The 16943-nt window shown below is 39.7% G+C and overlaps 1 protein-coding gene across 1 annotated transcript in view; it reads right to left on the reverse strand.

The window, feature by feature from the left end:
- The window catches only part of KPNA1 (karyopherin subunit alpha 1), a 100371-nt gene that overhangs the window by 77983 nt on the left and 5445 nt on the right, over window positions 1-16943 (reverse strand). Inside the window, exon 2 of the mRNA XM_007985606.3 lies at window positions 1662-1795. Coding sequence (XP_007983797.1) covers window positions 1662-1790 — 129 coding nt within the window. The 5' untranslated portion in view covers window positions 1791-1795. The remainder of the gene's footprint in view (window positions 1-1661; window positions 1796-16943) is intronic.

The raw sequence follows: 16943 nt of genomic DNA on the forward strand, positions 1-16943 counted from the left end.
TTAATCAAAGAGTGCCACTGCTACACCTTCAAATGGTGTTATGCCAAATACGATCCATACACTGGTGGTTATATTCAGACCTATACCTGGGTTCACATGTATCATACATGTATTCCATTTAAATATATGAATATAAATATATAACCATGCTGTTATGATTTCTGAGAATAAAAGGAAAGGAAATTACTGTAATCTCAGCATTTTGGGAGGCTGAGGCAGGCGGATCACGAGGACAAGAGATCGAGACCATCCTGGCCAGGATGGTGAAACCCTGTCTCTACTAAAAATACAAAAATTAGCTGGGTGTGGTGGCATGCGCCTGTAGTCCCAGCTACTCAGAAGGTTGAGAATCGCTTGAACCTGGGAGGTGGAGGTTGCAGCAAGCCAAGATCACGCCGCCATACTCCAGCCTGGTGACAGAGCAAGACTGTCTCAAAAAAACCACACACACACACACAAAAAAAACAAAAAAAGAAAGAAAAGGAAATTCACCCAAAAAATACAAGCTAATATAAAAGCTCACTGAAAGAAAAGGATCCATTTCCAGTTCAAAAATAAATAAATATATAAATAAGAGAAAATTAAGGGAATACATTCAAAGATGATAAAGCAGAAGGTCAAGAACTCATAATTTGCTACACTCAATATAAAGTCTATTACAATATTACAAAGTATCTTTGCCAATAATAAAGTGCTTGATTCATATATCTACAACCCTAACAAATAAAATACTGAGGTTGTAATGTACTGTTGGACTTCACCTAACTGGATTATCTAATGCAGTTTTTCATAAAATCTATTTTGAGAATATTTCACTATGACTGCAAAATATTTATAATAGAATATCTTATTTCTCAAGCATGAGGGTTCTAATTCATCTGACTTTATGGAATTTCTATAGTAAGGATCAAATGCTCCTTCAGGCTCCAAAGTCCCTCCTTAGCAAAAAAAAAAAAAAAGTCACTTAAGCCTTATGTCTTTTCATTTCTTTGCCAAAAGTAATAGACCACTTGTCAACAGCATTTTCAAAGGAAGGCTAAAAAAAAAAAAATGTTCTAACTGTCTTTATGAATAATAATTAATCTGGAACAAAAAGACATATTCTGTGAATGAAATTTTACTTTAGAATGTTAGGTAACAAATAAATGTAAAGACAAACATGAAACAAGTGCAAGTGTAGCAAATTGTTGACAATTACTGAATTCAAAGGACTGGTTTATGAGGTTTCTCCTTTCATTTTTACATTTCCAATTTTAATTTACAATGAACAGCAACACTTTATTGGTCACTTGTGAATTTATTAACAAACATACACCAAAAAAATCTTAAAGAAATTCTAAAGTTTACACCTTTAGAAAACTAAAATACACTAAAAACAAATAGGCGAAAATATTGAACAGTGTAGTTATGCTGAGAAAATGAGAATGTGACAGATTTCCCCATTCTTGTATACCACTTTTCAGGACCTCCTCATTCCCACTCCAAAAAAGTAATTTTACAGGGGAGAACAGGAACACACACACACGCGCGCGCGCACACATACACACACACACACACACACACACACACACACAGACAACATTGTTAAAATAAAAGAAGGTAGTTTCAGGCTTAAAATGGAACATTAAATTCTTTAAAACAAAAAAAGGTAAAGGATTTACCTGTTCTTCTCTTTTCTGCTTTCGTAACTGTAGTCCTTCTTCCTCCCTCCTCCTGCGCATCTCATCGGGATTCAGAGATTTGTTCTTATAACTTTTTAGGCGAAAGTTCTCTTTTCCTGGGGTAGTCATGATTTCTACAATAAAAGTGGGCAGAGAACAAATGAGTTTACTGTGAAGAGCTCTGTTATTCTAGGAGCTCAGTCTTTTAAACATATACATGCCCAGACATATCCCAAAGGGACATCAGAAATGGCTACTTCCCCTCCCCAACTCCTGCCTTTTTTGAGACAAGGTCTTGCTCTGTCCACCCAGACTAGAGTACAGTGGTGCAATCATAGCTCACTGCAGCCTCAAACTCCTGGGTTCAAGCAATCCTCCTGCTTCAGGTTCCTGAGTATCTGGGACCACAGGTGCATGCCACCACGCCCAGCAAATTTTTTTATTATTTGTAGAGACAGGGTCTGATCATGTTGCCCAGGCTGGTCTTGAACTCCTAGCTTCAAGTGATCCTCCCACCTTGGCCTCCCAAAGTGCTGGGATTTCAGGCGTGAGCCACTACCCCTAGCCAGGTTACTTTAACAGTTTTATTAAAATGTGCTATTCAACAGCTTTTAGTGTATTTACAGCTTGTACAACCTTCATCACAGTGAATTTTGGGACATTTTAATCACCTCAAAAAGAAATCCTGTATTGTTTAAGCTATCGTCCCTATTATGGACATTTCACATGAACAGAACAGAATCATGTAATATGCAATATTCTGTGACTGGCTTCTTTCACTTAGCATGTCTTCAAGGTTCATCCATGTTGTAGCATATATCAGTACTTCATTTCTTTTTAGGCTGAATTCCAAATGGACATTTGGAATGTTTCCACCTTTCAGCTACTATGAATAACACTTCTACAAACATTTGTGGTCAAGTTTTACACGTTTTAATTTCTCTGGGTTACATACCTAGAATCGCTAGGTCATATGGTAACTATGTTTAATTGCTTAAGAAACTGCTCAACTGTTTTTCCAAAGTGTCTGTACCATTTTATATTCCCATCAGCAGCATATGAGGCTTGCAGTATCTCCACATCCTTGCCAGCACTTTACTATTAAAACTTTCATTGAAATCATCCTAACGGGTGTGAGTGGCATCTCATTGTAGTTTTGGTTTGCAATCCCCTGATGACAAATGAGATAGAGCATCTTTTCACATATATATTTGTTAACTGTGTATCTCCCATTAAAATAAAGTATATTGAGAGCCTTCGCCCATTTTTAAATTAGGCTGTCCTTTTATTATTGAGTTGTAAGAGTTCTTTTTACATTCTAGATAAGCGTCACTTATCAGATATGCTTTTCAAATATATTCCATAGTCTTTTCACTTTCTTGGTGTCCTTTGAAACACAAAAGTTTTAATTTTGATAAAGTCCAAATTAATCTGTTTTTTGTTGTTGTTGTACATGCTTTTGGTGTCATATCCAAGAATCCTTAACCTCGTACTTCTTTCCAAGAGTTTTACCTGTTACATTTAAATCTGTGATCCATTTTGAATTAATTTTTGTTTGTAGCATGATATGAGAGTCCAGCTGCATTTTCTGCTTGTGTCTATCCAGTTATCCCAACACTACTTGTTGAAAAGACTCCTCTTTCTCCACAGAATGGTCTTGGCACCTGCTACAGACTGAATGTGTATCTCACCCAAATTCTTATGTTAAATCCTAACTCCCAATGTGATAGAGGTTGAAGGTGAAGCCTTTGGGAGATGATTAGCCCTTAGTGGTAGAGTCCATATAAATAGGATTAAAGCCCTTAAAAAGAGACCCCCAAAGAGTTCACGTGCTCCTTCAGCCATGTGAGGACACAAGAGAAAAGAAAGACATCTGTAAACCAGGAAGCAGGCACTCATCAGACACTGAATCTGCCAGTGCCTTGATCTTGAACTTCCCGGCCTCCAGAACTGTGAGAAATAAATTTCTATTGTCTGTTAGCCACCTAGTCTCCGGTATTTCATTACAGCAACCCAAACGGACCATGACAGCACCTTGTTGACAACCAGCTGACTATATACATATATGTGGTTTAATTTCTTGACATTCAATTCTATTCCACTGATCTCTATGTGTATCCCTGTACCAGCCCCACACTGTCTTGGTTACCATTGCTTCAAAGTAAGTTTTGAACTCGAAAAATGTGAGTCTTCTTACTTTTTTGGTTCTTTTTTCAAGATTGTTTTGGCTATTATTGATCCCTTGCAATTCCATATGAACTTTAGAAACAGTTTGTCAATTTCTATGAAGAAGTCAGCTACAATTCTGATAGGAGACTGCACTGAAATCTGTAGATCAATTTGGGAAATACCAGCACCTTAATGTTAAATCTTCCACTTATTTAAGATAGGAGTTCTATTTAGATCTTAATTTCTGTCTATAATGTAGCTTTCAGAGTATGTTTTATACTTTTGTTAAATTCATTCCTAAGTATTTAATTTTATGCCAATGGAAATGAAATTGTTTTAATTCTCAGATTGTTCATCACAAATCTAGAAAAATATGATCGATTTTTGTATATTGATCTTGTATTCTACAATCCTGCTTATTTAATTGTTGCTAATGCTTTATCTGATACACATCATGTCATCTACAAACAGATAGCTTTACTTCTCCCTTTCCAATTTTGATGTCTTTTACTTCTTTTTCTTGTCTAACTACCCTGGCTAGAGTCTCCAATACAATGTTGAATAGAAATAGAGCAGACATCCCTGTCTTATGCTAGACCTTAGAATGAAAGCAGTCTTTTACATTAAGTATGATGTTACCTTTGGATTTTCTGTGAATGCACTTTTATCAGGCTGAGAAGTTCCCTCTTATTCTCAGTTGACTGTTTTATCAATAAAGAGTGTCAGATTTTGTCAAATGCTTTTTCTGTGCCTATTGAAATTACAACGTGTCTTTTTTTTTGTTTGTTTTTTGGGGTTTTTTTTAACACACAAGGGCCAGGTACAGTGGCTCATGTCTATAATTCTAGCATTTTGGGAGGTCAAGGCAGAAGTATCACTTGAAACCAGGAGTTCAAGACCAGATTGGGGAACATGGTGAGACTGATAAAAATCAGACAGGCTGGTGGTGTGCACCTGTAGTCCCAGGTACTCAGGAGGCTGAGGCAGCAGGATGGCTTGAGCCCAGGAGTTCCAGGCTGCAGTGAGCCATGATCACACCACTGTACTCCATCCTGGGTGACAGTGAAACCCTGTATCTTAAAAAAAAAAAAAAAAAAAAAAAAAAAAAAAAAAAAAAAAGATGGGTTTATATTTTCTTGTGATATGTTTGTCTGGCTTTGATATCAGAGTGATACTGGCTTCATAAAATGAGTTGGAAAGTATTCCCCAAGAAGATTTTGTGAAGAATTATATTCTTTATTTCTTTAAATATTTGGTAAAATTCAGCGTAAAACCATATGGGCGTAGGCTTTTTCTTTGCAGGCAGTTCTGTGACTACTAATTCAATGTCTTCACATGTTACAGGTCTATTCACATGGTCTGTTCCTTATTGAGTCAGTTTTGGTAGTTTTTGTCTTTCCAAAAATTTGTGCACTTCATCTAAGCCATTTAATTTACTGGGATACAACTGTTTTTTTGTTTTTTTGAGACAGAGTCTCACTCTGTTGCCCAGGCTGGAGTACAGTGGCGCCATCTCAGCTCACTGCAACCTCTGTACCTCAGGTTCAAGCCATTCTCCTGCCTCAGCCTCCGAGTAGCTAGGATTACAGACATGTACCACCATGCCTGGCTAATTTTTGTATTTTTAGTAGAGACAGGGTTTTACCATGTTGGCCAGGCTGGACTCAAACTCCAGACCTCAGAAGACCCACCTGCCTCAGCCTCCCAAAGTCCTGGGATTATAGGCATGAGCTACCATGCCGGCCACAACTGTTAATAGTATTTCTTTATAATCTTATTAATTTTTATAAGGTCACTAGTGATGTCCCCTCTTTCATTTCTAGTTTTTCCCCCCACAGACACTCTCTCACTCTGTTGCCCAGGCTGGAGAGAGCAGTGGCACAATCATGGTTCACCGTAGCGTCAACTTCTTGACTCAAGCAATCCTCCCACCTCAGCCTCCCAAGTATCTGGGACTACAGGCACTTGCCCAAATTATTATTATTTACTGGTGGGGGGGCGTTGGGGGGATAGAGATGGGGTCTCAGCACGTGGGAAACTGGTCTCAAACTCCTGAGCTCAAGTGATCCTCCTGTCTCGGTCTCCCAAAGTGCTGGGATTACAAGCATGTGCCACTGTGCCTAGGTAATCTGAAAAATGTTGAGTTTTTTCTCAATCTAGCTAAAATTTGTCAATTTTATTCATCTTTAATGCTCTCTATTGTTTTCCTATTCTCTGTGTCACTAATTTTCACTCTACTCTTTATTTGCTTCTTTCTGCTTGCTCTGTTCTTCTTACCTCAGTCACTTAAAGTAGAAAGTTAAGTTACTGATTTGAGATCTTTTTTTTTTTTTTTTTTTTTTTTTGAGACAGAGTCTCACTCTATTGCCCAGGCTGGAGGGCAGTGGCACGATCTCGGCTCACTGCAACCTCTGCCTCCCAGGTTCAAGTGATTCTCCTGCCTCAGCCTTCCAAGTAGCTGGGATTACAGGTACCCGCCACCACACCCAGCTAATTTTTGTATTTTTAGTAGAGATGGGTTTCACGATGTTGGCCAGGCTGGTCTCAAACTCCTGACTTCAAGTAATCCACTCACCTCCGCCTCCCGAAGTGCTGGGATTACAGATGTGAGCCACTACACCCAGCCTCCTTTCTTTTTAATAAGGGCATTCACGACTAAGTTTCCTTTTAAGCACTGCTTTAGCTGTATCCCTAAGTATTCCTACATGATGTCTTCATTTTCATTTATCCCAAAGCGTTTTCTGATTTCCTTTTTGATTTCTCCATGGACCCATCAGTTATTTAGAAGTATGTTCTTTAACTTACACATATTTGTGAGTTTCTCAAATTTCTTACTGTTACTGATTTCTAATTTCTTTCCATTGTGATCAAAGAACATGATTTGTATCAATTTAATCCTTTTACATTTATCTAGCTTGTTTTGTAGCCCAGTAAAACGCAAAATGCACACGTAACACTTCCTATCCTGGAAAATACATATTTCCAAGATATACATATTTCCATTTGAAAATACGTATTTTTGACTTGCTGGCTGGGATGTGGTCCATACATGTCTGTTAGGTCTAGTGGGTTTATCGTACTGATTCCTTCCTGACCTTCCACCAAGTTGTTCTGTCCTCTATTGAAAGTGGGGTACTAAAGTCTCCAACTCTTATTATTGAATTCTCTCTGTTTCTGCCAGTTTTTGCTTCTTTCATTCATTTACTGTGTATGTCCTAGGACCATTTCCAGAGGCTTTCCATGGTTATTTTTGAAACACTTTACCCTAAGTTTACCGGGTAGTGGGCCAGCAGTGCTCTTTATTATGCTAAAAGCTGCATACTTACTTACATGATGATGATTTTGATGCAAACCTGGGTTGAGAATCACTAATTCATAACATGCTATCACATCTTCTATTTTACTTGGATCTCTTAACAAACCTTTATGGCAAAAATTATCATTCTCACCTTTTACAGGTAAGCAATCAGAAGGCTCAGAGTGACTTGGCCGGGGTTACACACTTAATAAAGATAGAGCTAGGATATGAACGCAGGTCTCATTACACACCCAGTGATCTACTAACATGGACTGAATTGTGTCGTCCCCCCAAAACTCTTATGTTGACACCCTAACCACCAGTGTGACTTGTATTTAGTTATAGCACTTTTTAGGAGGCAGAGTTAAAGGAGGTCATGAGAGTCCTACCCTGATAAGACTGGTATCGTTATAAGAGAATGAGACACTAGAGACTTCTCTGGGAGATAGAGAAAGACTGTACAAGCAGACAAGAATGCAGCTGTCTACAAACAAGAGAGTCCCCAGAAATCAACTCTGTTGGCACCTTGATCTTGAATTCTAGCCTTCAGAACTGTGAGAAAATAAATTTCTGCTTAAGCCACCCAGTCTGCAGTATTTTGTTATGGTAGCCTGAACAGATTAATATATCTACCCAATGGAAATTTGGCAGAAACTTTATCAGACTAAAAGGTGGGTGTAATACAGATGAGAACTTGTGAATAATTCCAAGGGAATCATATTTAAAGCTGCTGAAAAATGATATAAAGAATGCTGGTTTCCTGAAGCATGCAGCATTTTAGCTATGAAATATCACAATATGGCACAATAATAGCAGTGTTGCAATGATGACTCAAATTCAAAATCTGGGTGGGACATGGTAGCTCCCACCTGTATTCCCAGCACTTTGGGAGGCCAAGGTGGGAGGATCACTTGAGCGGAGTAGTTTTGTAGTGACCCTGTTTCCACAAAAAATACAAAAAAATTAGGCATGGTGGCAGGCACCTGTGGTCCCAGCTACTTGGGAGGCTGAGGTGGGAGTATCACTTGAGCCTGGAGGCTGCAGTGAGCCAAGATCACACCACTGAGCAAAATCCCATCTCAAAACAACAAAAAAAAAAATTCATAAGTTTCAGTTTCAGGTCAAACAAAGGAAAAAGCCAACAGTAAAGTCTAACAAGACCAAAAACCTAAAATTAGCCTTAAGGAAGTAACTTAGAAGTCTGTATTCAACGTGGAGCTGTAAGGGTAAGCAATTAAAGCCAGCATTGGAAGCATGCACATATATATATAAAGAATAAATGATAAATAAGGCAAAAGATGAAACGAACAACTGAGAAATGTCAATGAAGGCATAAGAAAGTCTCGTGCACTTCTAAAACGTTTTTGTACTTTGAAATGATTTCAACCTTTTTTAAAAATCTAAAAGGAAAGAAATGTTACACAAAAATTAAATATTCATCTGCATTTTTATTAAAATGTCATAGGCAGCAAGTTGAACGAAGCCTAGCCTTCCACAAGTCCCGTGTTCAAATATGCTTCGCAGAACAATGACATACAGAAGACAGTGGCCTTTGTGAGCCTGTTTCCTCATCAGTACAATGGAGATAATGATACCTCATAAGGTGAAGAACAACATGTAAAAGCATACTTCCCACTGTGTAGCCCTTGTATAGTTTATACTTGGGAGTTATTAAAAAGGTCATTATTTTTCTCTTTTGAACTATTAAATATGGTGAATTATATTAATAGACCTCCTAATACCAAATGATCCTGTTTCTTTGGATAAACACACTTGGTGATGGTGTATATTACCCTTTTCCAATTCTATTTTTTGTATTTGCCACATTGAGAGCTGTTTGAAAAAAAACACGGCTATGATTCCAATTATATTACATTCTGGAAGAGGTAAAACCAGAAACAAACAAACAAAAAATCCAGTGGCTGCCCGGTGTTTGGGGGAAGGCAGGATGAACAGGTGGAACACAGAAGAATTTTAGGGCAGGAAAACTATTCCATAGGATACAATAGTAGCTAATGCAGGCTATTACACATTTGTCAAAACCCAAAGAATGTACAACATTAAGAATGAACCATAATGTAAACCATGAACTTAGGGTGAGGATGATGTGCCAATATTGGTTAATCAATTGTTTTAGCCTGTTCAGGTTACTGTAACAAAACACCAACAACTGGGTGTCTTATAAACAATAGAAATTTATTCCTCATAGTTCTGGAGGCTGGAAAGTCCAAATCAAGATCCTAGCTGATTCAGTATCTGGTGAGGGCCCACCTCTTGGTTCACAGATGACCATTTTTTCACTGTGTATTCACATAGCAGAAGGGGCTAAGGAGCTCTCTGGGATCTCGTGAAAGGGCGCTAATTACATTCATGAGGGCTCCATTATCATCATCCAAAGGCCTCATCTTCAAACACTACCATACTGGAGACTGGGTTCAACACATGAATTGTGAGGGGACATAAACATTCAGTCTACAGCATTACTTGTAACAAATGAGCCATTCTGGAGCTTGTGCAATGCTGATGGTGGGGGAGTCTATATTCACGTGGGGCAAGGGGTTGACAGAAACCCTGTACTTTCCATTCAATTTTGCTATGAACCCAAAACCGCTCTAAGAAATTGTGTGTGTGTTTGCACACGCGCGTGCACATGTATGTATTTAGATTCCCCACCCTAAGGGGGACAACCAATCTCATTCATGAATACTGGTGAGGAGATTTTTAAGTTTCACTCCTTTCACTGTATTACTTCAATGGATGTATTTAGACTTTGGGTGAGAGAGACAGAGATTTTTAAAACATAAATATCTCCTCACCAGTATCCATAAATGAGACTGGTTGTCCCCTCTTAGGATGGAGAGGGGATTACATTTGTTCTGTTGGGAGATAATTTTTTTTTTTTTTTTTGAGATGGAGTCTCACTCTGTCACCCAGGCTGGAATCCAGTGGCACAATCTCAGCTCACTGCAAGCTCTGCCTCCCGGGTTCACGCCATTCTCCTGCCTCAGCCTCCTGAGTAGCTGGGACTACAGGCACCCGCCACCACGCCCGGCTAATTTTTTGTATTTTTAGTAGAGACAGGGTTTCACCGTGTTAGCCAGGATGGTCTCGATCTCCTGACCTCGTGATTCGCCCGCCTCGGCCTCCCAAAGTTCTGGGATTACAGGCGTGAGCCACTGCGCCCGGCCGAGAATTTTTTAAACACACACCTCAAATGTCCCTCTTAAAGAGTCTAATCAATGTGTCTGAAGCAGACACCTTTGGGTTTTTCTTCCTTTTAGGATCCCCAAGTGGGCCGGGCACAGTGGCTCACACCAGTAATAACATCACTTCGGGAGGCCAAGGGGCAGGTTTGAGGTCAGGATTTGAGACAAGCATGGCCAACATGGTGAAACCCTGCCTCTACGAAAAATACAAAAATTAGCCAGTGTGGTGGTATGCACCTGTGATTCCAACTACTTGGGAGGATGAGGCACGAGTATGGCTTGAACCCGGGAGGCAGAAGTTGCAGTGAGCCAGGATTGTACCACCGCATGTCTCAAAAAAAAAAAAAAAAAGAACAGTAAAAAAAAAAAACCCAGCGAATTCTGATATGCATCTGCAGTTGAAAATCACTATAGTAGAGCACAAGTTTTATTTTTAAAACAATGTAAAACACAGTTGAAAATGAAGGCTGAAGTTGGACTGAAGACAGCTTTGACAGGAAAGAAAGGAAATAAATTTCTATGTCTGTGATAAGAGGAATAACAAAGTAATTGTCTGAGAAAATTAGTTTATCCTAAGCAAGTATTTTTAGGTGTTATCACCTAAGCTACTAATTTAAAAACTGTAAGTTACCGTCAATTACTTTTCAAAGTACCCTCTCAGGAATCAGAAGCCTTCAAAATTAAAGCCATTACACCTAAACTTCCTCTTGTTTTCTAGAGAAATAAAGCCAAAGAAGCAATAAACTTAAAAACAAGATGCAATACTGGTGGTGAAACAGAAACACACTCTATTCTTTCAAAAAGAGATCTCCCACTTTCTCCTTCATGTTCACTTACTCAATTATCAAACTTTGCTTATTCTATCCAAAGTCTTTGATTTTATCTGATCCTATCTATTCCCACTGCCACCAGCCTGGCTCGAGTCTGTGTCAACTGACACCTAGGTAACTACAACAGCTCTAAACCAGCATTCTTAACCTCATACTCTTTGCTTCTTAATTCATCCTTCACACAGCCCTCAGATTAATCTCAATACCCTTTTCACTGTATTACTTCAATGGATAAGGAACTACAGTGTTTTTAACCACTTCTTAGATCAAGTCTAAACTTCTTGGTCCTGCAAGATCCTTTTGTCTGGATTCATTCAATGCCATTCTCCACCAATCTAAATCCAAAACAGTGAGTTTATATTTTCATTATATTCAAGATGTTATATATTCAGTGCACTGAGTCAGCTCACCTAATCAGTAAATCTCAAACACATTCTAAATGTTCTGAATATTTAAAATCCTTAATACTCTTGTGGAACAACTTGAAATGCTAATACACTTAATTCTACCATATAAATCAGGCATAATTTTACTAGAAAGTATATGATATGCATTTACTATTAAAAACCAAAACTACAAGTATGACTACAAAAAAGTTATGAATTTAAATAAGTGTGAGTGTAAGTATAAAGTGTTCAGTTCATTTGAAAATATAAATTATTCACGTTAACAGCTTCTAGTCAAATGGTAGTAGTTCTGTTTAAGATTTCAATAAAAATTAGAGAAGAAAATTAAAATTTGAAATATCCTACCCATTCTTTTCCTACAAGATAATTAAGGAGTAGCTTTATTTTTATTAACAACATTTCAATGTTCAATGAAAGGAAAGTTTGAAAAACCCTGCAATAAAGCCTTTCCTGTGAGAAGTCAATGTGGCAGACATATGATTCATAGGTGTTCATTTCTGGCCTCATCTTAGAGCTCTAACCAATAATCCAACGGCAATACGTATTTTTTTTCACAGCCCAGTTTCAAATGTTTTCCTTTGAGAGGTTTATCATAACCTTTGACCCAAATTCTGACCCCCCAACTCCCAGTATCTATAGATTCCCAAGCTGGGAAGTTCTCCAAAGACATTCTCAATATCAAAACACTTAAAGGAAAATATTTGTCAAGGACTTGGAGAACTCAAACCCTGAATTCAGTAATTCCACTTCTGGTATGTACATAAAGGAAATAAAACGAGCAAGACTGTTCACTGCAGTGTGATTATTCTAGTGAAAGATTGTAAACAACCTAAAAGTTCCAGTATGAGGGCCTGGTTAAAGGAAATGTTCACAATACATTGAGAAAACAGAACACTAACATGAAAAATCTGAATGCTGGGAACAAAAACCCAACCTACATTATTCTCTATACTTTCGAAAAGTATTTCATGACTTAAGAAATCAAAACATAGATGGGCATAGTGGCTCATGCCTGTAATCCCAGCACTTTGGGAGACCAAGACAGGCAGATCACATGAGGTCCAGAAGTTCAAGACCAGCCTGGCCAACATGGCAGAACTCCATCTCTACTAAAAATACAAAAATTAGCCAGGCATGGTGGCAGGCGTTTGCAATTCCAGCTACTCAGGAGGTTGAGGCAAGAGAATCACTTGAACCCGGAAGGTGGGGTTTGCAGTGAGCTGAGATGGCCCATGCCCCATTGCACTCCAGCCTGGGCGACAGAGCAAGACTCCATCTCAAAAAAAGAAAAGGAAAAAAAGATATCAGCATATAAAATTTGTATATGGAAATATTTTATCTTCTAAATTTTCTATGCTAAGCAATATACTAATTATACAATAAACTTTCAAAAAGTAGAGCTGAAAGCATATTTTTACTATGATAAAGGTCATCAACCTACCTAAAACACAATTTCTGTACTTTTCGCTAGTATTTTCTCAACTCAGTATGCTGTTATTTCATCAGAAGTTCTGATATTTAAGGTCTTTATGAAGGAAAAAATTATCTCTTATCTAAAAGTTGAATGATTTTTTTGGGGGGGAGGTTAAAAAAAAAAGACAAATCTTTCCAGAAGATGAGATAAAGGGCTCATTCTCTCAGTAGCAAAAAATTTAATTGCAAAAACTTGCCTTCATTCAATTCATATCCATCACTGAATTTAATAACCACTGTAATATATCTATTTTGCGGACACTTATGAGGGCTTTCAAATTTCAAATTAGGAATTAGCACGTATAGAATGCGCTTTTCTTCCCAAATCATATTAACAACTGAAAGCCAGAAATTCAATATGAATCATCAATAATGGGCACACGGTGGTCATTCAAATGCTATGGAAAGAATGAACAGGTCAGAAAGCAGAGAGTTTATGTAAAGAAATAAAACGGTGGACATGGTAGAATACTAAAATTATAAAGAAACATATTTTTCAAATAAATGAACCAGAACCACAGCATACAGAGAATAGGTAAGGACAGAACCAGACTTGATGTCAAAACCTAAAAGAAGCCATAAAATAGACAAATTATATGTCACTAGCAAAGTGGAAAACTCTGAAGCCTAACCTGCAGACAAAGAAGTCAATAAGAAACAAGCTGATTCACACTATCTACCCACAAACAGGAGGCTTCAAACAGATCACCCAGGTACTATTCCTCCTTAAGGTAGTGAGGAGTTGGGCTCAAAATCAGAAGGTTCATTGAAAGTCTACAAAACAGTCATCACATGCCCAGATTTCCTCCTCCACTCTTCACAACCAGACAACCATCCTTCAGTAATCCCTTAAAATGGATGCTCCAATGCAGGTGAGAGGTGAGGGTGGGGGTGAGGTGCCTTATTGAACACAGAATTACATGAGCACAACAGTAAAAACCCAAGCTCCTTTTCTAAAATGAGTTCTCAAAACATGGCAGCCAGATATACATTCTCCTGGCAAGAGACTGGAGACTCTCAGGGAAACTGACTAGCCCAAGAGAAACAAACCTATGAGTATAAGCCCTCCACCACCCCCCACCACACACACACAAAAAAGGCCTACTCTCTCCACCCTTCAAGAAGCCACACTTTTAGAGCTTCCAATTTAGTTTTTGGCCCTTCATTCTTAAATATGAATGGACAGCCACAAGACTACCAGACATCTGGGGAAAGTCTCAAAATTGGTAGCAAAAGACAAAAATGGTAACAAAATTTTTAAAACTATCATTAATATCCCCAAAGAGTACAGCATCTATGAAACACCACAAATATACTATAAAATAAGAGTAAGAGGCTGGACGCACTTTGGGAGGCCAAGGAGGGTGGATCACTTGAGGTCAGGAGTTCAAGACCAGCCAGGTCAACATGGTGAAACCCCCTCTCTACTAAAAATACAAAAACTAGCCAGATGTGTTGGTGGGTACCTGTAACCCCAGCTACTCAGGAGGCTGAGGCAGGAGATCACTTGAACTGGGGAGGCAGAGGTTGCAGTGAGCTGAGATCACGCCACTGCACTCCAGCCTGGGGGACAAAATGAGACTCCATTTCAAAAAAAAAAAAAAAAAATTATAATGAGATCTATGAAATTTAAAATATGGATGGAAGTTAAAATTCAACAGAAGGCTTAGAAGATAATACTGAGGAAATCTCTCAAAAAAACAGAACAAAAAAGACTAAGGGATGGAAAATAAGGGGCAGGGGAGAGAAAATTAGAACCTAAGAGTTCCAATATTCAAAAAACACCAATTCCAAAAAAAGACAGAACACAAAGTTGATAAGGATAAGACTATCAAAGAAACAAAGCATCAAAATTTTGACTGTTCAATGAGAGTCACTACGGACAAAATTAACAGGAAAGAGGACAGACTTAGAGAAGATATTTTCCAAGTCTGATATCAACAGACTATTCAAATCTAACCTCCACAAGGAACTTCTGCAAATCAAAAAGGAAACGCAAAGTAAAAACAAACAACGAAACAACTAATTATCAAAAATAACAATCAAAATGGATCCAAGAGATGCTCAAATTCACTAGTAATCAGAAAATGTAAACTGAAACAAAAAGATACTATTTCCCCTGCCCCTCCAACTTAAGGGATCCTCCCATGTCAATCTTAGTAACTGAGATTACAGGCACACACCATGGTGCCCAGCTGAGATTCCACTTTTATACCCAACAGACTGACAAAAAATAGAAAGCAGCGGGACACAGTAGCTCATGCTTAGAATCCCAGCACTTTGGGAAGCCAAGGCAGGCAAATCGCCTGAGGTCAGGAGTTCAAGACCAGCCTGGCAAACTGGTGAAACCCCATCTCTACTAAAAATACAAAAATTAGCCAGGCAAGGTAGCAGGCCCCTGTAATCCCAGCTACTCGTGAGGCTGAGTCAGGAGAATGGCTTAAGCCCAGGAGAAGGTTGTGGTGAGTCAAGATCACACCATACCATCCTACCTGGGCGAATGAGCAAGACTCTGTATCCAAAAAAAAAAAAAAAAGAAAGAAAGAAAGATAAAACCAAGTAACGGCAAAGATGTGGGCAAAAAAGAACTCTCAAGCACTAAGAAAAAGACCTTTGCAAGTCTATATCACAATACCTAAACATACAAACCTCGACTACATATTTCACAATGTTTTGTGTCCGGAACTGGTGGGTTCTTGGTCTCACTGACTTCAAAAATGAAGCCGCGGACCCTCGCAGTGAGTGTTAAAGTTCTTAAAGATGGTATGTCCGGAGTTTGTTCCTTCAGACGTTCAGATGTGTCTGGAGCTTCTTCCTTCTGGTGGGTTCTTGGTCTCCCTGTCAGGAGTGAAGCTGCAGACCTTCGTGGTCACTGTTACAGCTCTCAAAGCCAGCGCGCGTCTGGAGTTGTTGGTTCTTCCCGGTGGGTTCGTGGTCTCGCTAGCTTCAGGAGTGAAGCCACAGACCTTCGCAGCGAGTGTTACAGCTCATAACGGCAGCGTGGACCCAAATAGTAAGCAGCAGTAAAACTTATCACAAAAAACGAAAGAACAAAACTTCCACAATATCGAACGTGACCCAAGGGGGTTGCCACTGCCTGGCTCGGGCAGCCTGCTTTTATTCCCTTATCTGGCCCCACCCACTTCCTCTTGATTGGTCCACTTTACAGAGAGCTGATTGGTCCGTTTTGACAGAGTGCTGATTGGTACGTTTACAATCCTTGAGCTAGACACAGAGTCACAGAGTGCTAGTTAGCTAGATACAGAGTACCAATTGGTGCGTTTACAAACCTTGAGCTAGACACAGAGTGCTGATTGGTGCATTTATAATCCTTGAGCTAGACACAGCGTCACAGAGCACTAGTCCTCCAAGTCTCCACTAGGTTAGCTAGATACAGAATACCAATTGGTGTATTCACGAACCCTGAGCTAGACATAGAGTGCCGATTGGTGCACATACAATCCTCCGGCTAGATATAAAAGTCCTCCAAGTCCCCGTCCAGTTCAGGAGCCCAGCTGGCTTCACCCAGTGGATCCTGCACCAGGGCTGCAGGCGGAGCTGCCCGCCAGTCCCCAGAAACGCCTGCACTCTTCAGCTCTTGGGCTGTCGATGGGACCCAGCGCCACGGAGCAGGGGGCGGCACATGTCCGGGAGGCTCAGCCCGCGCGGGAGCCCACCGCAGTGGGAGGAGCTCAGACACGGGGGGGGCTGCAGTTCCTGAGCCCTGCGCCGCCGGGAAACAGCCAAACCTGGCGAGAATTTGAGTGCAGCGCCGGTAGGCCGGCACTGCTGGGGGACCCGGCACAACCACCGCAGCTGCTGGCCCGGGTGCTAAGCCCCTCACTGCCCTGGGCCGGCGATGCCTGCCGGCCGCTCCGTGTGCGGGGCCCGCCGAGCCC

The sequence above is a fragment of the Chlorocebus sabaeus genome, chromosome 22, assembly GCF_047675955.1.
Source record: "Chlorocebus sabaeus isolate Y175 chromosome 22, mChlSab1.0.hap1, whole genome shotgun sequence".
In the NCBI taxonomy this organism is placed as follows: Eukaryota; Metazoa; Chordata; class Mammalia; order Primates; family Cercopithecidae; genus Chlorocebus; species Chlorocebus sabaeus.